Source organism: Callithrix jacchus, chromosome 2 (assembly GCF_049354715.1).
Source record: "Callithrix jacchus isolate 240 chromosome 2, calJac240_pri, whole genome shotgun sequence".
NCBI classification, from domain to species: domain Eukaryota; kingdom Metazoa; phylum Chordata; class Mammalia; order Primates; family Cebidae; genus Callithrix; species Callithrix jacchus.
Genome location: NC_133503.1, coordinates 14,210,463 through 14,238,261, shown reverse-complemented (window position 1 = coordinate 14,238,261; position 27,799 = coordinate 14,210,463). Strand labels below are relative to the sequence as shown.

The window sequence follows — 27,799 nt, the reverse complement described above, 5'->3', positions numbered from 1 at the left end:
CACATTTACCTATGTAACAAGCCTGCACATCCTGCACTTGTATCCCAGAACTCAAATTATTAAAATAATCAGAATGCGGGGCGGGGAAAAAAAGAAACATGTTACCATGGAAAATTGTAAACAGGTTTTTAAAAACTGAAATAGGAATAGTATAATGAGCCTTTTATACGTATCTCCTAGATTCCACAATTATCAAGTAACAGCCAGTCTGCCTATGCTGCAGTTTGTCATTGACTGCGCAGAGCAGATGACCCATGTCTCACTTTGCAGGTATTGACTGGGCTCCCAAGAGCGACCGCATCGTCACTTGTGGGGCAGACCGAAATGCCTATGTCTGGAGTCAGAAAGATGGTATCTGGAAGCCAACCCTCGTGATCCTGAGAATTAATCGTGCAGCTACTTTTGTGAAGTGGTCCCCTCTAGAGAACAAATTTGCTGTGGGAAGTGGAGCACGACTCATTTCCGTTTGTTACTTTGAGTCTGAAAATGACTGGTGAGTGACATCTGAACTTTTTTTATCCCTTTCTATAGAATTTACACTTGCACTGCTGTATGAAGGCTTACCATAACTCCAGTTTTTTCTCATCCAGAGTTCTGTGGGTTTTTTTCTTTGAAATTCTCAATTCTGTCTGAGCATTTTCCCTTCTCATGTGCATGTTAATTAAATCTCACGTTTTTTATATTAATATAGAGCTATGGTGTCTATGTTCTGATCTCCCAGCTTGTTTCTTCTGCAAGTTGCTACTACCATTCTCACTCCGTACTGTGCTACTTACTGTTTTCTTACTCTCATATACATATAATCTTGAAAGAGTCTCCCTTCCCTGAGGAATCATTCTTTTTTCACATGATATCTAGCTAGGATTCCTGCAGATAATGATGTTCTCCTTTCTTTTTTTTTGAGATGAAATCTTACTCTGTCACCCAGGCTAGAGTACAGTGGTGCAGTCTTGGCTCACTGCAGCCTCCACACCCCAGTTCAGGCGATTCTCCTGCCCCAGCCTCCCGAGTAGCTGGGATTACAGGCTCCTGCCACTGCACCTGGCTAATTTTTATTTTTATTTTATTTTATTTTTTGAGATGGAGTTTCGCTCTTGTTACCCAGGCTGGAGTGCAATGGCGCGATCTCGGCTCACTGCAATCTCTGCCTCCTGGGTTCAGGCAATTCTCCTGCCTCAGCCTCCTGAGTAGCTGGAATTACAGGCACGCGCCACCATGCCCAGCTAACTTTTTGTATTTTTAGTAGAGACGGGGTTTCACCATGTTGACCAGGATGGTCTCGATCTCTTGACCTCATGATCCACCCGCCTCAGCCTCCCAAAGTGCTGGGATTACAGGCTTGAGCCACTGCACCCGGCCCAATTTTTGTATTTTTAATAGAGGCAGGATTTCACCATCTTGGCCAGCCTGGTCTTGAACTCCTGACCTCGTGATCCACCCACCTCAGCCTTCCAAAGTGCTGGAATTACAGGTGTAAGCCACCACACCCAGCCAGTGTTCTCCTTTCTTTAAAGCTTATTTGCCAGCCAGGCGCCACGGCTCATGCCTATAATTCCAGCACTTTGGGAGGCTAAGGCGGGTGGATCACGAGGCCAGGAGATCGAGACCATCCTGGCCAACATGGTATATGGTGATACCCCATCTCTACTAAAAATACAAAAATTAGCTGGGCATGGTGGCATGTGCCTGTAGTCCCAGCTACTCGGGAGGCTGAGGCAGGAGAATTGCTTGAACCTAGGAGGCGGAGGTTGCACAGTGAGCCGAGATCACACCACTGCACTCCAGCCTGGTGCCTGGTGACAAAACAAGACTATGTCTCAAAAAAAAAGCTTATTCGCCAACCAAATCGGTGCCTTGGTGTACTACTTTACTTCTTCAACTGTTGAAGTCAAAACTTACCAGAAGTCTAAGCAGGCTGTTGTACACTTTTAAAATAAACCACTTATAGCTGACCCAGTCAAAATACAAAGATTTATTTTATGGCTGAAGTTTATTTTAACTACTCCTTCCGGTTTATTTTGATAAGAAAACAAGTATTCTACCTGGCATGCATTCAGCATAACTGGTAAATATCCTTCAACATAAAATTATCATTTAATACTAAATTGGCAGTGTTTGTGTTTCTACTAAAAATAGCAACTCTTTGTAGCAGTTTTGTTATTTGTATTCTGCTGAAATTGAAAGGAGGGGATTATCATATTACCTTTGTAATTTGGTAAAACTTCAGAAATTTTATTGTTTGAAAAGAAATTGGGAATTTTCAATAAAATCGAATTATGAATTTGAAACATACATTCTTTTTTCAAATGTATAAAAATCAAGGCTAACAAAATGTTGCCTACTAGAAATGATTTGGAAGTTTCATTGTAATAAGATAAGAAACTAACATTATTAGTATTCCCTCAAGGCTAGTAGTCCTTGAAGTCTTACAAATTTCTGCAGGAAACTTTTCTTCCAAGTTGAGCTTCGACCTCAGTAATCGTTTGCATTTTTATTCCTTGAGAATTAGTCTCAAATATAGATAAATTGGACTTTATTGTGTTAGAAGGTATTGTCTTGGTACAAGCTGTATGTTTAGAGTAGTTTTTCAGTTGTAGAACAATTATTTCATGTGAGTACTTTAAAACAATTTCTCAGAAGCTTATAATTTAGTCATATGAAGCCGGGCGCGGTGGCTCACGCCTATAATCCCAGCACTTTGGGAGGCCGAGGCGGGTGGATCATGAGGTCAAGAGATCAAGACCATTTTGGTCAACAAGGTGAAACCCCGTCTCTACTAAAAATACAAAACTTAGCTGGGCATGGTGGTGCGCGCCTGTAGTCCCAGCTACTTGGGAGGCTGAGGCAGGAGAATTGCTTGAACCCAGGAGGTGGAGGTTGCGGTGAGCCGAGATCACGCCATTGCACTCCAGTCTGGGTAACAACAGCGAAACTCCGTCTCAAAAAAAAAAAAAAAAATTTAGTCATATGAACTAATTATTTTACTTACCATCTTTTTCTTAATTAAAAAAAATTACAGCCGGGCGCGGTGGCTCAAGCCTGTAATCCCAGCACTTTGGGAGGCCGAGGCGGGTGCATCACGAGGTCAACAGATCGAGACCATCCTGGTCAACATGGTGAAACCCCGTTTCTACTAAAAATACAAAAAATTAGCTGGGCATGGTGGCGCGTGCCTGTAATTCCAGCTACTCAGGAGGCTGAGGCAGGAGAATTGCCTGAACCCAGGAAGCGGAGGTTGCGGTGAGCCGAGATTGTGCCATTGCACTCCAGCCTGGGTAACAAGAGCGAAACTCCATCTCAAAAAAAAAATTACATTATGAAGGCCAGGTATGGTGGCTCACACCTGTAATCCCAACACATTGGGAGGCCGAGGCAGGCAGATCACGAGGTCAGGAGTTAAGACCAGCCTGGCCAACATGGTAAAACCCTGTCTGTACTAAAAGTACGAAAAAATTAGCTGTGTAGTGCCGCATGCCTGTAATCCCAGTTCCCCGGGAGGCTGAGGTAGGAGAAATACTTCAACCCGGGAGTACAAGATTGCAGTGAGCCAAAATCACAGCCTGGGCAACAGAGTGAGACTCCATCTCAAAGGGAAAAAAAAAAAAGAAACAGTTTAGAATATTGTCTTTTTCTGCTTTTCTTAAAGACTTTGTGCGGGTTTTTGGGGTTTGTTTATTTATTTACTTACTTATTTATGAGATGGAGTCTCACTCTGTTGCCAGGCCGAAGTGTAGTGGCACGATGAGCTCAGCTCACTGCATTCTCCACCTCCCGGGTTCAAGTGATTCTCCTGCCTCAGCCTCCCAAGTAGCTGGGACTACAGGTGTGCACCACCACACCTAGCTAATTTTTGCATTTTAGTAGAGACAAGGTTTCATCTTATTGGCCAGGATGTTCTTGATCTCCAGACCTCATGATCCTCCTGCCTCCCAAAGTGCTGGGATGATAGGCATGAGCTACCACGCCCAGCCTATTTATTTATTTTTTGAGACAGGGTTTCTCTCTGTCACCCAGGCTGGAGTGCAGTGGCACAAACATGGCTCATTGCAGTCTCTGACTCCTGGGATCCAGCAGTCCTGCCACCTCAACCTCCCAAGTAGTTGGGACTACAGGTTTGCACCACCACACCTGGCTAATTTTTTGATTTTTTTGTGGAGACAGGGTCTTACTTTGTTGCCCAGGATGATCTCAAATTCCTGTACTCAAGCAGTCCTCCTGCCTTGGTCTCCCACGGTGCTGGGTTTATAGATGTAAGTCTCTGCACCTGGCTGTCTTTTTCAGAATGAACTTTTTTAGATAGGTTTCTAAGAAACCGATTCTATAGCCAGGCATGGTGGCTCATGACTGTAATCCTACCACTTTGGGAGGCTAAGAGGGGGCAGATCGCCTGAGACCAGGAATTCGAGACCAGCCTGGCCAACATGGTGAAACGTCATCTCTTCTAAACGTACAAAAATGAGCCAGGCATGGTGGTACAAGCCTGTAATCCCAGCTACTCGGGAGGCTGAAACACGAGACTCGCTTGAACCCAGGAGGCAGAGGTTGCAGTAAGCCAAGATTGTGCCACTGCACTCCAGGCTGGATGACAGAGTGAGACTCTGTCTCAAAAAAGTAAAAATAAAAAATAAATAAATAAATAAAGTGATTCTGTAGAAAGGTAATTTAGCATTCAAGGAAAGCCATTTGGCACAGTATTTAGTCTCTCAACTGTGGAGCGACCAGGCATGATTGGTTTTTAAACTGCAGTTTGGGGGCAGAAATTGAATTAGGTTAAGCTAGAGTAATGACTGGTCATAGACATAAATCATCTTTTTTGAATGGTGCTAGAGAATTAGAGGCTAATCCCCTATGTGAGGTTCTTCTGATTTCTTGGTTGTGATTGCTCAGTGAAAGAAATTAAAAAGAATTTGCAGATTCATAGAGGCTTGTGAAGGCTGTTAAGCTGTCTTAGAAACCCAAATTAACAAAAAATGGAATAGCAAACGACTGAATATTCGTAGTAAAAACTGAAGCAATTTCAAACTCCAGTTTTTATCTCAGAGGTTAACACCACATGTAATCCCAAATCTCATGAAAAAGTAACTGAGTTAGTCAATATCTATGCTTACTAATGCGGACCCCTGAAAACCAACTGTTCTGCTCAGAATGTCAAGGCCAGGAGTGGAGAAGGGCCTGTTCATGGTTCTTTTCTTTTCTGTCCTTTAGAAATGCACCTGGTCAGCGGGCACAGTGGCTCACGCCTATAATCCCAGCACTTCAGGAGGCTGAGGCCGGTGGATCACTTGAGCCCAGGAGTTTGAGACCAACCTGGGCAACATGGAGAAATCCCATCTCCACAAAAAATACAAAAATTAGCCAATCTTATAACCTGGTCTCAAAAAAGAAATATGCCTTGTCTCTGGCAGGAGGGCTGGTGACTGACAGAAGAACGTTGAATGTTCAGTTACTTTTCTGTAGAATCTTTTTCTTAGAAACCATCCTGGAAAAGATAATATGCTGAATTGTTTTATTATTATTATTTTTTTAATTAAGGAAAAGAATGGCATGCTTAAGTGTTTTCATCTGACATACATTTGCAGGTCATTTGGGGATGCTCATTGAGTGGATAAACTGAAACAGTTTTCCCCTCTCATAGGTGGGTGAGCAAGCACATTAAAAAACCGATTCGCTCCACAGTCCTCAGCTTGGATTGGCATCCCAACAACGTTTTGCTGGCAGCAGGATCATGTGACTTCAAATGCAGGTGGGAACCAATGAGAACGGATAGACTTGAGCTGCACATTGTTCATCCTTCATATTTATAGGGTTCCCTTTCTTTTTCTTTCTTTTTTTTGGAGACACGGTCTCACTCTCACACAGGCTGGAGTGCAGTGGCACCATCATAGCTCACTGCAGCCACCAACTCCTGGGCTCAGGCAGTCCTCCAGCCTCAGCCTCCAGAGTAGCTGAGACTCCAGGTATATGCTACCATACCTGGCTAATTTTTAAAAATTTGTTTTTATTCTTTGTAGAGTCAGGGTCTTGCTATGTTGCCCAGCTTGATCTTGAACTCCTGGCCTCAAGTGATTTCTCCCTCCTTGGCCTCCTAGAGTGCTGGGATTTCAGGCATGAGCCAATGTGCCTGGCCTGTAAGTTTCTTTTTCTTTTCAAGGTACTGTGCTAGGCACTGTAAGGGACTCAAAAATGAGGCTTGTCCTGTGGCTCACACCTGCAATGCCAGCACTTTGGGAGACCAAGGTGGGTGGATCACCTGAGGTCAGAAGTTAGAGACCAACTGGCCAACATGGTGAAACCCAGTCTCTACTAAAAATACAAAAGTTAGCCTGGTATGTTGGTGCACACCTGCAATCCCAGTTACGTGGGAGGCTGAGGCATGAGCATCATTTGAACCTGGTAGATGGAGGTTGCAGTGAGCTGAAATCGCACCACTGCACTCCAACCTGGGCGACGGAGCAAGACTCCATCTCAAAAAAAAAATGGAAGCAGCTTGTGATCTAGAAAAGGAGCTCACGCATGGTGATTAAAAGAACAAGTGCATAAGTTGCTGAGGTAGAAAGAAATCAACTTGGAAGTTGGATAGGAGGGAGAGGTAAGGGTGGGGCCGGCAAGTTTTCCCTAAGTATAAGAATGTCTATGGTTTAGAGGGGAGGATTAGCGTGTGCCCTCTGTCTCTGTCTCTTTCTCACCATCTCTGTTCACTCTGCCTTTCTCCCTGTCTTTCTTGACTACAGTATTTTTCTCATTTCATATTCCAGGCAGCAGTCTTTGCAAATTCCACGGTGAAACTAAGATTAATAAAGCATAGCTAAACAGTGTGCTGCCGAGCTATTACTGTGCTGTTCTTTTCAGTTAAAGCTTTTTACTTTGTCGTTAGCATGAAGCTAGAAGAAATTCAGCCACTTTGCTAACAGCTTTAAGCATCATACCATGTAATTCCATGTAATTGCTTTTTAAGTTGTTCTTTATCAACAAGGCTTTTTTCCCCTTAGCTGAAAACAAAGCAAAGCAAATAAATGTTGCTTCATGTTGACTACATGGTAGATTGGAGATGGAGGTGCACCTTTTTTTTTTTTTTTTCTTGAGACAAGGTCTTGCTCTGTCACCCAGGCTGAAGTGCAGTGGTGCAATCATAGCTCCCTGTAGCCTCCACCTCCCAGACTCAAGCAGTCCTCCCATCTGAGTAGCTGGGACCACAGGCATGAGCCACCATGCCTGGCTGATTTTTTCCATTTCTTGTAGAGATGGGGTCTTGCTATGTTTCCCAGGCTGGTCTCAAACTCCTGGGCTCAAAGGATCCTTCTGCCTTGGCCTCCCGAAGTGCTAGGCTTACAGGGATGAGCCACTGCACTCAGCTGGGATGCACTTTGTTCAGTAACTATGGGGAATTCCCAGAAAACCAGGTTAGTGGTTGATATCCAGGAATACTCAAAGCTTTAAAAGAAAAGAGAGAGGTGTGTGTTTGAGTTTGGCTGAGAGGATGAGGTAATGGTAGTGTCAAGGCACTTTATATTCTGGACCTATGTTGCTTATGATTTCTTAACCAGAGTCACTGGAAAATACAGCTCCCTTGGAAAATAGAACTAGGCGGCACTAACCCACACCACCTGGATTCTTTAATGGTTGTGAAAATAGGTTGCGGTTATTTTGTTAATATTAACTTCCAGGACTGTTTCTTTGACTCAGAGTCCTGTGGGGTTTTTTTGTTTTGTTTTATTTTGTTTTGTTTTTTGAGACAGAGTCTCACTCTGTCACCCATGCTGGAGTGCAGTGGCGTGGTCTCGGCTCACTGTAGCCTCCACCTCCCAGGTTCAAACCATTCTCTTGCCTCAGCCTCCCAAGTAACTGGGATTGCAGGTGTGCATCACCATGCCCAGCTAATTTTTTGTGTATTTTAGTAGAGACAGGGTGTCACCATGTTGGCCAGGCTGGTCTCAAACTCTTGGCCTCAAGCTATATACCCACCTTGGCCTCCCAAAGTGCTGGGATTACAGGCATGAGCTAATGCACCTGGCGCAGTCCTGTGGGTATGGATCTGTCCCATTAATGTTCCTGAGTTGGTAGCTGAGAGCCACTGATTCTTTCTTGGCCTCTTAAGACTAAAGCAGCCACTGTCATGATGGAGATTTAAAGCACAGTGTTTCTACCGTCTTGTCATCTAACCTCAGATAACTCACAGTCCTCTGCCAGGCCTCTTCTGGAGCCTCTGTATGGCCATTATCATTTGGGGTGGTAGTGGGGGATTCCTCAGTTCTTTTAGGGAGCCTTTAGGTTCAGCAGTTTTTTGAAGAGAAGAAGGTATACAAAGTAGAAATCACATGGGAGAGTGAAAGGGCTCTAAAGGGTAGATTTCCAGCTGTTCCCCTTTGTCCTTAACTCTGGGCCAAAACATCCTCACACACAGCTGTTTGGAACTAGATAAAAAGGAGGAGTTAGTGAAAACTGACGACACCAACTATAAAGGACCCACCTTCATCTTAAGCTATCCCTGCCACAGAGACTGGACGGTGGGCCTGAGAGTCCAAGGTGTCTGCTCACTCCTTCTCACCTGCCTCCCTTGGCTTTCTTGTAGGATATGTCTTTAAATGGGTCGATACCATTAGTTTGTTGTGGGGTGGCAAATACTTTCCTCTCTCCCACCGGTCCTTCCTGAAGTACTGTGTTGAGAGTGCTGGTGTGGTAGACAGGAAAGAATGCTGTGGCCATTTAGCAAGGTCTCAGGTGGGCAAGGGAGGGATGGGACAGCAAGGGCCCCCCAGAATGTGCAATCCATGAGGACAGGGTTTTTGTGGTCACTACTTAATAACCTCGCACCCAGAGCCTGACACACAGTAGGTGCTTTGGTAGTATCAGAGTATGGATTAGCCAGGTGCAGTGGCACACAGTTGTAATCCCAGTACTTTGGGAGGCTGGGGGCAGGAGGATTGCTTGACGACAGGAGTTTGAGACCAGCCTGGGCAACACAGCAAGACCTCATCTCTACAAAAAAAATTTTTTTAAAGTTAGCTGGGCATGATAATATGAGCCTGTAGTCCCAGCTACTCTAGAGACTGAGGCAAGTTCAGCCCAGGAGTTGGAGGCCACAGTGAGCTGTGTGGGGAGTCAGGCATTGTGGCTCACACTTGTAATCCCAGCACTTTGGGAGGCCTAGGTGGGTGGATCACCTGAGGTCAAGAGTTCGAGACCAGCCTGGTCAACAAGATGAAACCCCGTCTCTTTTTTGTTTGTTTTTCTTTTTGTTTTTATTGTATTTATTTTTTAATTTTTTATTTTTTTGAGACGGAGTCTTGCTCTGTTGCCAGGCTAGAATGCAGTGGTGTGACCTAGGCTTACTGCAACCACTGCCTCCCAGGTATAAGGGATTCTCTTGCCTCTGCTTCCTGAGTGAAACCCCGTCTCTACTAAAAATACAGAATTAGCCAGGCGTGATGGCTCATGCCTATAATCCCAGCTACTTGGGAGGCTGAGGCCGGAGAATCACTTCAACCCAGGAGGCAGAGGTTGCAATGAGCCAAGATCACACTATTGCACTCCAGCCTGGGTGACAAGAGTAGGGGGAAAAAATACCAAAAAAAACTAAAATATGGATTTGCCAAACTTGGGTTGGCCTGTAGATACCCCTAACAATAATTCTGTGATTTCAAAGGTTTGTGTATCTGAACTTACCCATCATGTTTTATTTTTTCCTTTTCTTTGTTTTTTTTTTTTTGAGACCAGGTTTCACTCTTGTTGCCCAGGCTGCAGTGCAATGAATAGTGCAGTCTCAGCTCACCGCAACCTCTGCCTCCTGGGTTCAGGCAGTTCTCCTGCCTCAGCCTCCGGTGTAGTTGGGATCACAGGCGTGTGCCACCACACCCAGCTAATATTATGTTTTCAGTAGAGACGGGGTTTCTCCATGTTGGTCAGGCTGGTCTCGAACTCCCAATCTCTCAGGTGATCCACCCACCTCGGCCTTCCAGAGTGGTGGGATTACAGGCTTGAACCACCACGTCTGGCCTGTTTGTTTATTTTTGAGACAGAGTTTTGCTCTTGTTGCCCAGGCTGGAGTGCAGTGGAGCGATCTCAGCTCACTGTAACCTCCACCTTCCGGGTTCAAGTGATTGTCCTGCCTCAGTGTCCTGAGTAGCTGAGATTATAGGCATGTGCCACCACACTGGCTAATTTTGTATTTTTAGTAGAGATGGGGTTTCTCCATGTTGGTTAGGCTGGTCTTGAATTCCTGACCTCAGGTGATCTGCCCACCTTGGCCTCCCAAAGTGCTGGGATTACAGGTGTGAGCCCCCATGCCTAGCCCATGTTTTCTTTTTTTTAATGAGTCAGCCTCTTTGTATTCTGAGATTCCTTGCAGCAGCTGCTTGTGGCCTGTTTCTATATACATATATATTCTCATTTGCTTTTTTCTTTTCTCTCTGCCCTTTAAACAGAGTGTTTTCTGCGTACATTAAAGAAGTGGATGAAAAGCCAGCCAGCACGCCCTGGGGTAGCAAAATGCCTTTTGGGCAGCTGATGTCAGAGTTTGGTGGCAGTGGCACTGGCGGCTGGGTCCACGGGGTCAGCTTCTCTGCCAGTGGGAGCCGCCTGGCCTGGGTCAGCCACGACAGCACTGTGTCTGTTGCTGATGCCTCAAAAAGTGTGCAGTGAGTATTTGCCTTTCATTTGGAAGGTGGGGAACAAGGGGTGGGATCTCTCACCAGCTGGACCAGGACTGCCCTTCCTGGGCTGTTAGTACAGGGCACAAGCATAAAAACCTCAATCAAAACTGCAAAGCAGCCCAGGCAGGGTGGCTCATCCATATAATCCAAGCACTTTGTGAGGCCATGGACAGATCACCTGAGGTCAGGAGTTCGAGACCAGCCTGGCCAATGTGGTGAAGCCCCGTCTCTACTAAAAATACAAAAATTAGGCCAGGCATGGTGGAATATGCCTGTAATCCCAGCTTCTTGGAAGGCTGAGACTGGAGAATTGCTTGAACCCAGGAGGCAGAGGTTGCAGTGAGCTGAGATTGCACCACTGCACTCCAGCCTGGGTAACAAGAACGAAACTCTATCTCAAAAAAAAAGAAAAAACAGCAAGGCAGGCTTTACCATGACACGCACAGATACAAGTTCTTAGGTTAGGAAATTTTAAAGAGCTAGAAATACTTCCTTTTTTTTGTCCATGAGGCATTTTATTTGTAAATATATGTATTACATCCCTAGAAAAAGAATCCCAGGATTTTCCCTCCTGTGTGTTTTCGTCTTGGTTCTTCATGGTCCATGATGCCAGCTGAGGTTGTCAATACAATGAAACCAAACTGGTGGGACGGAAGCAGATTTTTCTGCCATTTTCTAGATCTTTGATGCACATCAAATCTGGGGCTGATCACACCACACTTGTTTAGCCTGCCTGTGAGGTTCACAACAATTATCCCAGCTCTGTGATCGTCAGTGATTTCAAATTCGCCAACGTAACCATGCTTCATCATCACAGTGAGAAACCGGACGATGACTTTGGAGCAGGCCTAATAAGCACCTCGTGTTAGCCTCTCTTTTCGGCATTGTTGATGCTCTTGAGAGCGTCAGCCAGGACATTCAGGCGCACCATTGTGGCGGCACGGAAAGATGGCGGAAAGAGCACTAGAAATACTTCTTAATGGAAGTACTGATAATGATTCCTTTGAAGAACCCTCCTGGTTTGCTACTGATAAGGGTCCCTTAAAAATGGCCAGTTTAGATTGGGCTCAGTGGCTCACACCTATAATCCCAGAACTTTGGGAGGCCCATGTGGACAGATCACCTGAGGTCAGGAGTTTGAGACCAGCCTGGCCAACATGGTGAAACCCTGTCTCTACAAAAATTAGTCGGGTATGATGGCGTGTGCCTGTAATCCCAGCTACTTAGGAGGCTGAGGCAGGAGAATCACTTGAACCCGGGAAGTGAAGGTTGCAGTGAGCCGAGATCGTGCCAGTGTTCTCCAGCCTGGGCAACAGAATGAGACTCCATAAAAAAAAAAAAAGCCAGTTTAGTCTGTTACTCTGAATTTCTTATAAAATGTAAATGCCATTTACCGGCCTTAAATAGGAGATACATTTTTACTTCATTAATTTGAGCCTTCTGCTTAGTAACCCTTGATGCCACTTCCTCTGCTATATGCTGGAAGGACTCCAATTATGGTGGCTTCTTTGTGAGTGGCATGTCTGCTCAGCTACCTGGCCAGAAATCAGAGTTCATTTTGTTCAATGTATGTTGGAGGAAGAGGGAAGATTGGAATCCTTCTTCTTTTATAAATCTTTGTTCTTCCTTCACCATGAAAGGTTTTGTGATGGACATGCCCACTTAGGTATCAAAAATCAATCACATTGGGTGACCTGTACTCCCTGTCAGGTCAGTAAGAGTTACCCAGTGTAAAGAGCATGATAGTTCAGACATGATGTGTTTTTCCTACCAGGAATAAATGTGCATTTTTAGCTAGTTTTTTTTTATTATTATTTTTTAAAAAGATTATCCCCTCCATTATAAAATGTAGTTTCTCAGAAAATTTCTCTACATAAACAAGCATTTATATATCTTTTCGGGCCGGGCGTGGTTTTCTCACGCCTGTAATCCAAGCACTTTGGAGGCCAAGGCAGGCGGATCACCTGAGGTTGGGAGTTCAAGACCAGCCTGACCAACATGGTGAAACCCCGTCTTAAAAATAAATAAATAAAAATAAAAAATATGTATATTTCTCTTTTCATTTTTAATAGAAATGAGATTATGTTATACATTTTGTGTGGTAATTTGCTTTTTGATACTTCATAATAATTTGGTATTTTGATGCCAGTGTTACTTGATTTTTATATGGTTTCTTGTGACACAGTAGCTTCTTAGCATATGCTTGTTACAAGTCCCCGTCTACTGTCTACGCTCGCATTGACTTCTTTCCCTTTTCCAGTCCTGCAGGTCAGATCACATGCCCCACCCTTCCAGTCCTCCCATATAAATATCTCATGGCGTAAAAGTCAGGTATACCACAGGAAGGGCTTAACGTGACATATTAGTTCTTCAGTTCAATCCCAGCTTTATGAAGGGTCTTCTGACACATGTACAGTTAGCTTTTACTTTTTAAAATTTATTTAGAGAGACACACTGTTGCTGAGGCTGGAGTACAGTGTTTCAATCATAGCTCTTTACAGCCTCAGTCTCCTGGGCGCAAGGGCTCCTCTCACCTCAGCCTCTTAAGCAGTTGGGGCCACAGACGTGTGCCACCACACTAGGTGAATTTTTTTTTAATTTTTCATAGAGACTGGGTCTCACTATGTTATCCAGGCTGATCTCAAATTCTTGCCTCCAGCAGTCCTTCTGCCTCAACCCCTTAAAGTGCTGAGATTACAAGTGTGAGCCACCATGCCCAGCCACAGTTAGCTTTTGAATGCATCATTTCTTACATGAAGTGAGGTGCTCCTAACTCCTCAGCCAGTGTGTTTGCTTGCCGTATCTATGTAACCTCTTAGCCAAATTCAGTAGCAAATAACTATATGCACACATACATCCCTGCACGCACGCACACATACACACACAGCCCATTCAAATTCCTGGCTCAGACTGCGTTTGGTTGATCTTGGTAGCTCTAGCTCCTAACACAGTGCCTGGCTGTCAGCACAGATCTGTATGGTCACAGCCCTTTTGGAACTCCAGTAAGCACAGGCAAGAAGGGAGTCATAGTGCAGGTGTTTGCTGCCAAGTCATAGTAACAGAAGAGCTCCCAGGAGCTAAGAGCAGGGAGAAGCCGCTTTAGGCTGAAGTGGCCCGGAAAAGTAGACCTTGGGATCATAGAAGTGATCCGTTTAGAGCTGTGCTGGGGGTGGAAGGGCGTGGGCACAAAGACAGAGACAAGACAAGGGTTTTGGAACCAGTTTGTCGTGAGTGGGCGGGGCCTCAGAAGCAGGTGGAGCGCAGGCTGGAGCAAGAGCCCAGGGCTGCCCCTGGCTCAAGAGGCCTGCAAGTCGAGGTCAGGAACTCCTTTTCAACATAAGTACCCATTAATACTGTAGAAGTCCCTGTGAGAATGGGTCCTTTGTGGTCATCTGTGTCTGTAAAGAAGCTGGTAGTCTGTTACAACTTGTGATGACAAATGTTCCTGTGTTTAGGGTCTCAACTCTGAAGACTGAGTTCCTGCCACTCCTGAGCGTGTCATTTGTCTCGGAGAACAGTGTTGTGGCTGCTGTGAGTATTTTTTCTCATTCTCCCCCGGGGTACACTGTATGTGATGATCAGACGGGGAACAATGTGTGCTCTGTCACCCTAGCACAAAGCAGTACAGTTCTTTAGAAGAAACAGAGCTCTCTTTGAAGAGTAAGAGAGGGGCCATTCACAATGGCTCACGCCTGTAATCCCAGCACTTTGGGAGGCCGAGGCAGGTGGTTCACTTGAGGTCAGGAGTTCGAGACCAGCCTGGCCAACAGAGTGAAACCCTGACTCTACTAAAAATACAAAAATTACCCAGGCATGGAGGTACGTGCCCATAATCCCAGCTACTTGGAAGTCTGAGGCAGGAGAATCTCTTGAACCCGGGAAGCAGAGGTTGCAGCGAGCCGAAATTGCTCCACTGCACTCCAGCCTGGGCAAGAGAGCAAGACTCTCTCTCAAAAAAAACAAAAAAGAAGGCTGGGCACGGTGGCTAAAGCCTATAATCCCAGCACTTTGGGAGGCTGAGGCGGGTGGATCACGAGGTCAAGAGATTGAGACCATCCTGGTGAACACGGTGAAACCCCGTCTCAACTAAAAATACAAAAAATTAGCTGGGCATAGTGGCACGTGCCTGTAATCCCAGCTACTCAGGAGGCTGAGGCAGGAAAATTGCTTGAACTCAGGAGGCAGAGGTTGCAGTGAGCCGAGATCGCGCCATTGCACTCCAGCCTGGGTAACAAGAGCGAAACTCCGTTTCAAAAAAAAAAAAAAAAAGAAAGAAAGAAAGTAAGGGAGGCCTGTCATGGGGAACACTGCCGCACTGCCGAGGAGGTGGATGGTGGGCACTGTGCCCTCCAGGGACTGACTGTGAGTCTTGTTTCAGGGCCATGACTGCTGCCCAATGCTCTTTAACTATGATGACCGTGGCTGCCTGACCTTCGTCTCTAAGTTAGACATTCCAAAACAGAGCATCCAACGCAACATGTCTGCCATGGAACGCTTCCGCAACATGGACAAGAGGGCCACGACTGAGGACCGCAACACGGCCTTGGAAACGCTGCACCAGAATAGCATAACGTAGGTGCCGTCTGTAGAGAGGTGGTCAGGTGACAAGGTGCCTTCCTGCCCCTCGCTGTTTCCTTCCTGAGTTCCTACAAAAACTCTATGCCCTGCAGGCCCAGACATTCCCTCAGGGAAAAGTGCAGCAAGAAATCTTCCTGACCACGAGTCTCTTATTTCCAGCTCGTGGTAGGGAGTGACGCCACCACCTGGGCATTCTGTCCTTCAAAGTGCAGATTACAAGGCAGCAGCCAGCAGGAGCTGTATAGACGCTGTTGCAAACTGTAGTGGTGGGGCCTCAGGGCAGCAGCTTCTTAGGGCATGCTTTCTCAGCTGCTCGATTGAGAACAAAAGGAGACCTTCTTGAATGCTGCCTTCTCACAGTAGTGCATACATAATAGAAAGTGAAGTTAACAGCCTGTTTGAAAAGGTAACTGGCCTGGCGAGGTGGCTCAAGCCTGTAATCCCAGCACTTTGGGAGGCCGAGGCAGGTGGATCATGAGGTCAAGAGATCGAGACCATCCTGGTCAACATGGTGAAACCCCGTCTCTACTAAAAATGCAAAAAATTAGCTGGGCATGGTGGCGCGTGCCTGTAATCCCAGCTACTCAGGAGGCTGAGGCAGGAGAATTGCCTGAACCCAGGAGGCAGAGGTTGTGGTGAGCCAAGATCGCGCCATTGCACTCCAGCCTGGGTAACAAGAGCGAAACTCCATCTTAAAAAAAAAAAAAAAAAAGAAAAGGAGGTAACTAGCTGTCATTTCAAGTAATGGATACAAGTAAGATTATTTAATTAAAGAAACAGAATTGGCATCATGATGACAAAGCTGATAAGTACCTCGACTGGCTTTTCACCAGATATGTGTAATTATGTAAGACAACAGAATTGTGTTTTGTTTAGAAAGTTCTATTTTTAAGGTCTAGAGGAGAGGCTGGGCATGGTGGCTCACATCTGTAATCCCAGCACTTTGGGAGGTTGAGGAAGGCAGATCACAGGAGTTTGAGACCAGTCTGGCCAACATGGTGAAACCCCCATCTCTACTAAAAATACAAAAATTAGCCAGGCATGGTGGTACACACCTGTAATTTCAGCTACTCAGGAGGCTGAGTCAGGAGAATCATTTGAACTGGGAGGTGGAGGTTGCAGTGAGCCAAGATTGAGCCACTGCACTTCGGCCTGGGTGACAGAAAGAGACTTCGTTCCCTCTGCCAAAAAAAAAAAAAAAAAAAGTCTGAATGAGAAATATATTCTTGATATTCTAAATTACTGTGTTTGGAGTTGGGTCCCATGGCATTTTCCCTTGTTGAGAAGGCTTTTGTGTTGAGAGACTTATTGTGGTATTGATGGAGGGAGGGATAATAGAAAGCTCTAGATTTCCTGTTTGAGAGAATTACGATGAAATGCAGGTTGTGCTTCATGTTCAGCAGAAGAGGCAGCTGTACATAAATAGGCTGCAAATGTCTGTGCTTTATTGAAAAATCAGAACCAGAGGCCTGACACCATGGCTCATACCTGTAATCCCAGCACTTTGGGAAACCAAGGCAGGAGGATCGCTTGAGCCAGCAATTCAGTACCATCCTGGGCAACATAGCAAGACCCCATATCTACAAAAAGTTTTTTAGTTAGCTGTCTGTGTTGGCACACACCTGTAGTCCCAGCTACTTGGGAGAAGTGAGCTGTGATTGTGCCTCTGTACTTCAGCCTGGGCTACACTGCAAGATCCTATCTCAAAAGAAGAACCTGAAGGCATAGTAAAACTTCCCTTTTCTCCACATTCTTCAGATTTCTCTATCTATGGCAAAACTTGCCTTTTCTCCATTCTTCAGGTTTCTCTGTCTTGAATGACTCCGAGTTATTTCTTGTGAATTTCTCTTAAGCTTCTCTGTAGACTAAGTGTTAGGAAAGAAACCGCTTTCATTGTCTCTCTGACATTTCTAGGTGAAAAATGAAAAGAAAACCCTTGCCTATGAGTATACTTTTATTTTCAGAAATTAGAGGCTCTTTGTGCTTGAGCTGTGTCAGCTAACTTTTCCTGTAAGGGAGCAGATAGTAAATATTTTAGGCTCTGAGAGGCCATAGGTCTCTGTTGCAACTACTGAACTCGTGGTTGTGGCAGCAAAGCAGGCACCGACAATGTAAACAAATGAGCTGGCTGTGTAACAGTCACACTTTATGGACACTCAGATTTGAATTTCACATAATTTTTACTTCATGAGATAATAGTCTTCTTTTAATTTTTTTCCAGCTGTTTAAAAATACAAAAGCCAGGTCAGGTGTGGTGGCTCATGCCTATAATCCCAGCACTTTGGGAGGCTGAGGCAGGCAGATCACTTGAGGTCAGGAGTTTGAGACCAGCCTGACCAACATGGTGAAACGCTGTCTCTGCTAAAAATGCAAAAATTAGACAGGCATGGTGGCGTGCGCCTGTAATCCCAGCTACTCATGAGGTGGAGGCAGGAAAATCACTTGAACCCAGGAGGCAGAAGTTGCAGTGAGCCGAGATCGTGCCACTGCACTGCAGCCTGGGCAACAGAAAGACTTTATCTCAAAAAATAAATAAATGAGTAGAAATGAAAACCTCCCCTTTTTTTTTTTAAGCTCACAGGCTGTATAGGAATAGGCAGTATGTGCCATAGTTTGCCATCCCTTTCCCAGCGTGGGGCAAGAGGGAGGTAAGTTCTAGACATTTCAGAGGAGAAAGAAAAATATTGTCTGAGCAATGGGTGATTGTCTTGAAATCTTTCCAGATAATTAAGCTAAGACAAGTTGTTTCATTTATCTGTTCCCCTGCTTGCCTTGGTTGGAATCTGATGGTATGTCTGCTGCTAACATTTATGACGATTGATTTGAAACTCGAGGAGGGCCGTTAGCTTATCTGCACTGGCTGTCTTGGAGGGTGATTTGAGAGGTTTTGTTTGGAGCCAGGTGGATTTTAGTCAGACTTCATCATGCCTCTAGTTTATTTATAAACAAACAAACAAAAACACAGTTTTCTCCATGGTGTGTCCTGCCAACAGCCTGCTCCCAGCATTTGAGTGCTATGTGGGCATTCCTGCTTTCCCAGCTTACTCTAAGTAAGGCAGGTTCTTAACTTCTCTTCTTTCCACTTTTGTCTTTCCTGGACATCCGGTAATAAAATGCTTTTGGGTATTTTCTGAGCCAGATTGTTGTAGCCTAATGTTGGTGGACAAGTTTCTATTCAGGCGTTAAAAGATAATTCATTTTCTGGTTGGGCTTGGTGGCTCATACTTGTAATCCCAGCACTTTGGGAGGCCGAAGCAGAGGGATTACTTGAGCCCAGGAGTTCAAAACCAACTTGGGCAACATAATGAGACCCCCATCTCATCTTTATTTAAAAAAATGAAGAAAAAGGTAATTCGTGTCCTTAAACTGCCCTTACACTATTAGTCAGGAATGTTTTGTTCACTTCCACTACATACCTTACAATCTCTTTTGATTTTTTTTTTCAGTCAAGTCTCTATTTATGAGGTGGACAAGCAAGATTGTCGCAAATTTTGCACTACTGGCATCGATGGAGCCATGACAATTTGGGATTTCAAGGTATTTTCTACCAAACAGAACAAATCTTGTTTGTGTTAAAACTTTTTTTTTTTAAGAGATAGGCTCTTTCTCTGTCCCCAGGCTGGAGTACAGTGATGCAATCATGGCTCACGGCAACCACCAACTCCTTGCCTCCGTCAGCCCTCCCACCTCAGCCTTCCAAGTAGCCGGGACAACAGGCATGCACCATCATCCCCCGCTAATATTTTTCCAAAACTCTTGTGAGAAGAATGTTTCTCATTTCTTGAAACAAAATGTTAAACCTAGTACACAGCTTAATGTCCTAATGTAAGACATTAAACTGGAAATCTTTTTTTTTCTTCTTTCTTTCTTTTTGAGATGGCGTCTCGCTCTGTCACCCAGGCTGCAGTGCAGTCATTGGTGCAATATTAGCTCACTGCAACCTCTGTCTCCTGGGTTCAAGTGATTCTCTTGCTTCAGCCTCACAAGTAGCAGGGATTACAGGAACACACTACAATGCCCAGCTGTTTTTTGTATTTTTAGCAGAGACGGAGTTTCACCATGTTGGCCAGGCTGGTCTCAAATTCCTGGACTCATGTGATCTGCCCGCCTTGGCCTCACAAAGTGCTAGGATTACAGGTGTGAGCCACTGTGCCCAGCCCTGGAGATCTTTCTCTTTTTTTTTTTTTTTTTGAGACAGAGTTTCACTCTTGTTGCCCAGGCTGGAGTACGATGGTGCCATCTTGGCTAACTACAACCTCTGCTTCCCAGGTTCAAGTGATTCTCCTGCCTCAAGCCTCCCAAGTATCTGGGATTACAGGCATGTGCCACCACACTGGGCTAATTTTGTATTTTTAGCAGAAACGATGTTTCTCCATGTTGATCAGGCTGGTCTCGAACTCCCGACCTCAGTGAGCCACCGACCTCGGCTTTCCAAAGTGCTTGGGATTAGAGGCGTGAGCCACCACGCCTCGCCTGAGATCTCTTTACAACCTGAAAGTCATCCACAGAAGAACAGCACATTCTCAGTGAGATGAAATGTTTACTTCTAGATGTCCATTTATTCACTGAGGAAAAATGGAGTGCTGTTTTAGAAGCAGGCCCTATTGGACACCAGCCCAGAGTTAACTATGTAGATATGTATTTATGGCTTACACTAATTAATTTAATAAACATTTACTAAGTATCTGCTGGTTCCCATGCATGGTGCTGGACACTGAACTAGCCTGTCTGGTAGAAGAGAGAGGTGGATACTGGGGCTGGGTAGGGGATTTGGCAGAGCTCAGAAGAGAAGCCAGTGCCTGTTTTCATACAGAGGAGTCTGGGAATATGTGTGGACTGCCTGCACTGCAGGGAAAAGGTTGCACCTGAGTGGCATCTTGAGCTGCCATGGATTTTGGAGGGGAGGGGACTATGAGTTGAGAAAGCACAGGCGAGCATCCTAAGCTGCAGGCACAGCACAGCCAGGCCAGCCTGGGCTTCAGAGATCGTACACTGCCTTTGAGGTACTGCCCATGGTGCGGTCCTACAGAAGCATGGGATGGAACTAGTAAAAAGAGTTGTGGCCAGCCAGGCGCAGTGGCTCATGCCTATCATCCCAGTACTTTGGGAGGCCAAAATGGGAGAATCACTTGAGGCCAGGAGTTTGAGACCAGCTTGGGCAACATAGCATGACCTCATCTCTATAAAAAAAGCCAGGTGTAGCCAGGCACGCTGGTCCACACCTATAATCCCAGCACTTTAGGAAGCTGAGGCTCGCTTCTCCTCCCTCCTTCCCTGTCTTAAGTGCAGGAGTTCGAGACCAGCCTGGGAAAACAGTAAGACCCTGTCTTTATTTAAAAATATATATAATGGGCCAGGCATGATGGCTCATGCCTGTAATCCCAGCACTTTGGGAGGCCAAGGCTGTTGTATCACGAGGTCAGGAGTTCAAAACCATCTGACCAATATGGTGAAACACCATCTCTACCAAAAATATAGAAATTAGCTGGGCATGGTGGCACCAGCCTATAGTACCAGCTACTCAGGAGGCTGAGGCAGGATAATTACTTGACCCCGGAAGGCGGAGGTTGCATATATATATATGCTAGGTACAGTGACATGTCCCTTTAGTCTCAGCTACTTGAGAGGCTGAAACAGGAGGATCACTTGAGCCCAGGAGTTGGAGGCTGCAGTGAGCTATGGTCATACCACTGCACTCCAACCTGTGGCAATAGAGCAAGACCCTGTCTCAAAAGAAAGAAACAAAACAGAGGAGTGTGCCCAGAGCCTGTGAGTGGGGTCAGTGGGGACAAGGGACCCTGGGCCTGGAGCATCTCTGCAGCGTTAGTCCTGGGAGAGCCTATCTCAGGTGGCAGGGCCAGGTTAAGGGTGGGGACAGGCCGAACCTACCCCGATGAGGAGGGAGTGATATAATACCTAGCGTGGGGAAAACCTCAGGGTGGACACTCCTCAGTGACATCAGTGCTCTTCCCGCCTTTTCCAAGACCCTCGAGTCTTCCATCCAGGGCCTCCGGATAATGTGAAGCTGAGTGAGCCTCCGCCGTCCAGCATGACAAACTGTGGCTGACCGCAGCTGTGCCGTGGCACGATGGTGAGGAAGCCAGCCCCGAGGAAACACTGAAAACACATATCACGCCAATACCTTGTGGTTTTGTTTGAATATAAAATTGGTGAAAGTGTTGGTTTTTTAAAAGCAGTGATTTTTTTGTTGTTTTTTTTTTTGCAGTTTCATTCCATTCTTGACCAAAGCTTCTCTTTAAGTAGTTTATTATGGAAAGTTGTCACACTAACTTAAAAGACAGGGTAAGGGAGATATGTAAATTGTCCACTAGAAAATTAAATAAAAGAACTGAATGTGGTTTTGGTTTTTCTTCCTCGTAGTATTTCAATTTTTGGTAGAAAAATATGATTGAATTCTTCATTCAGTTAGTTTTTTTTTTAAGGCAAAATCTTAGATTCTTGGTTTCTTAAATTGAACCATTCTATACAACCTAGAACCAAAAAGAACCATTTAGTGGGAGGTGAGAGAAAACCATTTCTGAACGTTGCAGTACTTCTGCAAAGGAGGTTGTGTCGGTCTGTTTTGTGTTGCAATAAAGGAATACCTGAGGCTGGCTAATTTGTTTAAGAAAAAATATTTATTTGGCTCACGGTTCTGCCGGTTGGACAAGAAGCATGGTGCCTGCGTCTGCTTTTGGGGAGGCCTCAGGAAGGTTTTACTCATGGTGGAAGGTGAAGGGAAAGTGGGGCGTGTCCCATGGCGAGAGATGGTGCAAGAGAGAGCGGGAGGACCAGGCTCTTTGAAACAACCAAGTCATAGAGTGAGAACACACTCGTTCCTGCCAGGGGACACCACGCCATTCCTGAGGGATTCGCCCCATGACCCAGACACCTCCCACCAGGCCCCACCCCAACACTGAAGATCTCATTTCAGTAAGAGATGTGGGAAGAAAGCAACCAAGGGCGTGCTGCTGGGAGTGTGCAAGGGTGCGGGAAAAGGGAAAAGTCAGCGTTTGGCTTAGAGATGATTGTGCCCACACTGAGCTACTTTCATCATGATGAGACGTGAAGCTTGGCATTCCACAGCCGAGAATCTTAAGAGGTACAGGTATAAATGAAAAGCAAAATAAGTAGCAGCCAGAGCCTGGCCTCCCTTGATGTCACGGCTCCCTTCTAGAATGCTGGTAACAGTGCTTCCCAAGGCACATCATGATGTGCTCAAAAGAAGGGAATTTTGCCCCCTTGGTGACTCATGGGAAGCCCTCACTCCAAGAGGGAATCCTACCCAGTACCAGGGGTGCTAGCCTCATGGCCCTGCCTGGTCCCTGTAGTGTCCTCTCAGGGCCCCCAGTAGCAGGGGCTCCTTTGTGTAGTGTACACAGTGCACTGGCAAGGCTCTGTAAGGGGAGACAAAAGCCGACCATAAAACAGGAATTAGCTAAAGATTTTTAGCCAGGCTCAGTGGCTCACGCCTGTAATCCCCACAGTTTGGGAGGCTGAGGCAGGCGGACCACAAGGTCAGGAGTTCGAAACCAACCTGGCCAACACTGAAACCCCGTCTACCAAAAATATAAAAATTAGCAGAGCATATTGGCACACGTCTGTAATCCCAGCTACTCGGGAGGCTGAGGCAGAATCGCTTGAACCCAGGAGGTGGAGGTTGCAGTGAGCTGAGATCACACCACTGCACTCCAGCCTGGGTGACAAATCAAGACCCTGCCTCAGAAAAAAAAAAAAAGATTTATCTTTTAGTGTCATCACATGGTTTGGCCAGCAAGCCCAGAGATTTTTAGAGAAACAATGTACTCCATGAAAGAAAGAAAACAAAATCGGCCAGGCGTGGTGGCTCACACCTGTAATTTCAGCACTTTGGGAGGCCAAGGTGGTCAGATCACTTGAGGTGAGGGGTTCAAGACCAGCCTGACCAACATGGTGAAACCCCATCTCTTAAAAACGAAAAATTAGCTGGGCATGGTGGTATGTGCCTGTAATCCCAGCTACTCAGGAGACAGAAGCATGAGAATCGCTTGAACCTGGGAGGCAGAGGTTGCAGTGAGCTGAGTTCACACCACTGCACTCCAGCCTTGGGGACAGAGCAAAACACACACGCACAAAATTGACTTCCTTTGCCTCTAAGAACTTAACCACAGAGTTATTTTGCTGTTTTTTTTTTTTTCTTTTTTAAATGAAAACATTTTGAAATTATAATAGAAACAGGGTCTCCCTATGTCACCCAGGCTGGTCTCAAATTTGGTGTAAGCAATCCTCCCGCCTCAGCCTCCCAAAGTGCTGGGATCACAGGCATGAGCCACCATACCTGGCCTATTTTTCCTTCTTTCTTTGCTTTTCAGATGGATCCTCTAGCTCTGTCAACCAGGCTGGAGTGTAGTGGCACAGTTTTGGCTCACTGCAACCTCCACCTTCCAGGTTCAAGCAATTCTTGTACCTCAGCCTCTGAGTAGCTGGGATTACAGATGTACACCACCATGCCTGGCTAATTTATTTTGCTATTTTTTAACACAGGTCATTTTTCATCTGGGGTGGAAGGCCTGCTCCAATCTCTGCAGCCAGAAGCCCTCAGTGCTTTATTTCAGTACCGGGGTCTTTAAGTTTGTGATGCTTTGTCCTCCTTTCACTCTACCTTTGAGACTCAGACCAGGCCTCTGTAAACAGTGACTACAGTCTGGAGTGCTCTGAGAGGGTTCTTCAGGAAAGGTGTGTGAGCCACGCCCTGAATGCCATACTTTAGCTAACTGTGCCAGCACCAAGAAAAGCACTTGGAAGCCATTAACTACCCCTCATAACAATTCTGTAGGGTTGGAACTGTTACTAGCACATTTTTCAGATGACAAAAATCCAGAGAGGGGAATGACCAGTCTCTCCAAAGCCCTGGTAGTAACCAGTAAGCATGTGTTGCCCACTGGGCGAGGGAAATGCCTTAGTGACAGCCACTTTCAGCTCACCCACACTCAGGGGCGGGGCCATGTCACTGGAACTGAAGAGAACATATTTAAGACTGGGTGCAGTGGCTCACCCCTGTAATCCCAGCACTTTGGGAGGCCAAGGTGGTTGGATCACATTAAGTCAGAAGTTCAAGACCAGGCTGGCCAACATGGGGAAACCCCTTCTCTATTAAAAATACAAAAATCAGCCGGGTGTTGGTGGCATGCACCTGTAATTCCAGCTACTGACCCAGCTCCTCCTAATCCCAGAATTGGTGGCACACGCCTGTAATCCCAGTGACTCAAGAGGCTGAAGCATGAGAATTGCTTGAACCTGAGAGGCACAGGTTGCAGTGAGCCAAGATCACGCCACTGCGCTCCAGCCTGGGCAACAGAGTGAGTCTCCATCTCAAAAAAAAAAAGAGCAAGAAGGTATTTGATGACAATACCTTGTGGGTTTCATTGTAGACCTCAATTTCTCACACTGACACATCAGGCCACATGGCTTGGAAGGGGGCTGTGCACCAGGGGTGCAGCCCCATCAGAAGCCTGGGATGGGATGTGGAATGCTGAGCAAGCGTTATAGGGGCCCGAGCTGTAGGGGACATCTGCCCTGCGGGCCTTTAGCTACCTTAACAGATATGTGGCCTTGGGGCTTTGGCCTCAAGGTTTTCTCCTCTTCCCTCCTGCTGTCAGGTAGGATGGACCCTTTGATCCCAGAGAAAGTGACCCAGGGTTCACATTCTGCAGTGGACCAGTGGGACAAAGGGGAGATTATACTGGATACTGGGAGCTCTTAGAAAAGGTCCCCACCCCTCTTCCATCTCCTGTCTCCCTGGTCTGCCTTGGCCCACCCACTGCTTGTCTATAGTCAACTTGGCTGCCGTTTTGTGACCAGGAGGCAGTAAAACCAGTGCTTGAACCCAGGAGGCAGAGGTTGAGTGAGCCAAGATTGTGCCACTGCACTCCAACCAGACTCCATCTCAAAAAAAGAAACAAAAACAAAGGCTGGGCACAATGGCTCATGCCTATAATCCCAGCACTTTGGGAGGCTAAGGGTGGGCGGATTGGCTGAGTCCAGGAGTTCAAGACCAGCCTGGCCAACATAGTAAAACCCATCTCTACTAAAAATACAAAAATATTAGCTGAGAGTAGTGGTGTGCGCCTGCAATCCCAGCTACTCAGTAGGCTGGGGCAGGGGAATTGCTTGAACCAGGGAGGTGTAGGTTGCAGTGAGCCAAGATGGCACCACTGCACTCCAGCCTGGGCAAGAGAGGGAGACTGACTCAAAAAAAAGCAAGGGGCAAGGAGGAGAAAGCCAGCAAGAACCTAGGAGACTGGACCAGCTCTGGCCTGCCTCCCCCACGTCAGTCAGCCCTGGAGAGTCACGGCCTGGGTTTGTGGCTGCATTTCTTGGAAACACAATAAGGCAATAAAGGAAGGGGGAGTGTGTAGCATTTTCATCCCAGGGCCCTGCAAAAAGCCAATTCCAGGAAAAAACGGAAAGCTCTCCAAGTTGTTCTGGGAGCTCCAGATGAAATCCTTCCATCCCCAAGTTCCCTAACCCAAGGAGTTTCTCTACATAGGGGTTAGAAAACTTTCTCCCTCAAGGGAGCCATTTCAAAGAATGTCATCCATCACTTTCCAGTCTGAGGTCTGCTTTCTCCCATGCACTGGGGTCTTCCCTCCACGACTGTAGGCCTGTGGGATAGGTATGTTAAAACATGTGCCCTGAATGAAGAGACCCACACAAACAGGCTTTGTGTGAGCAATGTGGCGGTTTATTCACCTGGGTTCTGGCAGGCTGAGTCCAAAAAGAGAGTCAGCGGAAGGCAGTGGGATAGGAATTGGTTTTATAGGTTTGGGGTAAGCAGTGGAAAGTTACAGAAGTTACGGTTTAGGGCGGTTTTTGCAAGCTGGGAGAGGGTTGTAGGGCCTAGAGTCACGAGGTTGACCAAGGTTGGTTACAAAGTCCAATTGCCTTATCAATTATGGTGGCAATAAGGAACAATAGAAAAATGTCTCCAAAAAAAAAAAAAAGAAAGAAAAGAAAAAGACCAGGCACGGTGGCTCACGCCTATAATCCCAGCACTTTGGGAGGCCAAGGTGGGTAGATCACGAGGTCAAGAGATCAAGACCATCCTGGTCAACAAGGTGAAAGAAACCCGTCTCTACTAAAAATACAAAAATTAGCTGGGCATGGTGGTGCACGCCTGTAATTCCAGCTACTCGGGAGGCTGAGGCAGCAGAATTGCTTGAACCCAGGAGGCGGAGGTTGCGGTGAACCGAGATCGTGCCATTGCACTCCAGCCTCGGTAACAACAGCGAAACTCCATCTCAAAAAAAAAAAATTTTAAATCAGCCAGGCATGGTGCTGTATTCCCAAGCACTTGAGAGGCTAAGGTGAGGATTGCTTCAGCCCAGGAATTGAAGGCTGCAGTGACCTGTGATGGTGTCACTGCACTCCAGCCTGGGCAACAGAGCCAGACCCTGTCTCTAAAACATATTAATGAATTAATTAAGCGGATAACTTGGCTCACATATCTGCATCTTCAGTGGCAGGTTGGGCTCAGGCTGGCCAGTCAGAGGGGACCAGAGCCGCAGTCACTTCTCTGGCCTTCTCTCTGCTCTGCATTCTCCCTGCCTCAGCTTCCCTTGCTGCTGTTCCACTTCCGTGTTTTACTTCTGAGTCCAGATTCCTGCAGCTCGCCCAGAGGGGGCTTCGAGCACTGGATTAGCAGCTGGGCTTTGCTTTGACTGGTCGTTTTAGGTCACAAGTCCAGGACAGGGAACACTGTGAGCTGATTTAGACCACTCAGGGCCACTTGGGGTCTTTCCCTGGGCATCTACAAAGCGGTGGAGTAGCACAGAAGCCAGGGAAGCAGCAACAGGGTCACCTCAGTTACCCTACACTTGTCCCTGTGGGAAGAGTGCTGCTGATACAGACCTCTTGACGTTTTTTATCTTCTTGAACTAAATCCACCGCCTGAATTTGCTGGCTGCCAACATATCTGAGCAAATCTGCAGGAGCAGCAAGACTGGGGGCTCACAAAAGTTCAAGCACTTCCTGTGTGCACATTGTGTGACCCGCTCCACACACTTGGACACAGTTAAGCCAGCCACGCCAGGGTGTTGAACTCAGTGGAAAAGAAAGTGGCAACTAAGGGTACCTCCAATGGGGAGGGGGTTGGGCAAAGCCACCTGAGATCCCCAGCCACATCCCGCAGGACAAACCAATGTCAGCAGGTGAAGACAGTGTAGGAAAAGTGCTCCAGGCAGAAGGAACCGCATGTGTAAAAGCCTCTAAGCCTGATGGGGTGGGAATCTGGCCTGGGACCTCCTGAGATCCAGGAAGAGCCTGCACAAATACTAAGGAGAGGGGTCTGAAGGAGGCGAGAGGAGGGAAGGTCTTGTTTGTTTTTGAGAGTCTTGCTTTGCCCAGGCTGGAGTGCAGTGGCCCCGTCTTGGCTCACTGCAGGCTCCGCCCCCCGGTTCAAGCGATTTTTGTAAGTCAGCCTCACAAGTAGCTGGCATTACAGCAGCGCACCATCATGCCTGGCCATTTTTCTTTCTTTCCTGTTTTTTTTGAGACAGAGTTTTGCTTCTGTTGCCCAGGCTGGAGTGCAGGGG

At 46.4% G+C, this 27,799-nt stretch overlaps 1 protein-coding gene and 1 pseudogene across 2 annotated transcripts in view; one reads left to right on the top strand and one right to left on the bottom strand.

Annotated features, from left to right (window-relative positions):
* Nucleotides 1-21,586, top strand: part of ARPC1A (actin related protein 2/3 complex subunit 1A) — a 39,450-nt gene extending 17,864 nt beyond the window's left edge. For both annotated transcript variants that reach the window (XM_035282327.3, XM_002744052.7), the window contains 7 exons: nucleotides 271-493; nucleotides 5,636-5,743; nucleotides 10,422-10,634; nucleotides 14,105-14,180; nucleotides 15,028-15,221; nucleotides 18,674-18,764; nucleotides 21,212-21,586. In XM_035282327.3, coding sequence (XP_035138218.1) covers nucleotides 271-493; nucleotides 5,636-5,743; nucleotides 10,422-10,634; nucleotides 14,105-14,180; nucleotides 15,028-15,221; nucleotides 18,674-18,764; nucleotides 21,212-21,250 — 944 coding nt within the window. In that variant the 3' untranslated portion in view covers nucleotides 21,251-21,586. The remainder of the gene's footprint in view (nucleotides 1-270; nucleotides 494-5,635; nucleotides 5,744-10,421; nucleotides 10,635-14,104; nucleotides 14,181-15,027; nucleotides 15,222-18,673; nucleotides 18,765-21,211) is intronic.
* On the bottom strand, nucleotides 11,149-11,608 carry LOC128930272 (small ribosomal subunit protein uS8 pseudogene; annotated as a pseudogene).
* Nucleotides 21,587-27,799: the final 6,213 nt, after the last annotated feature.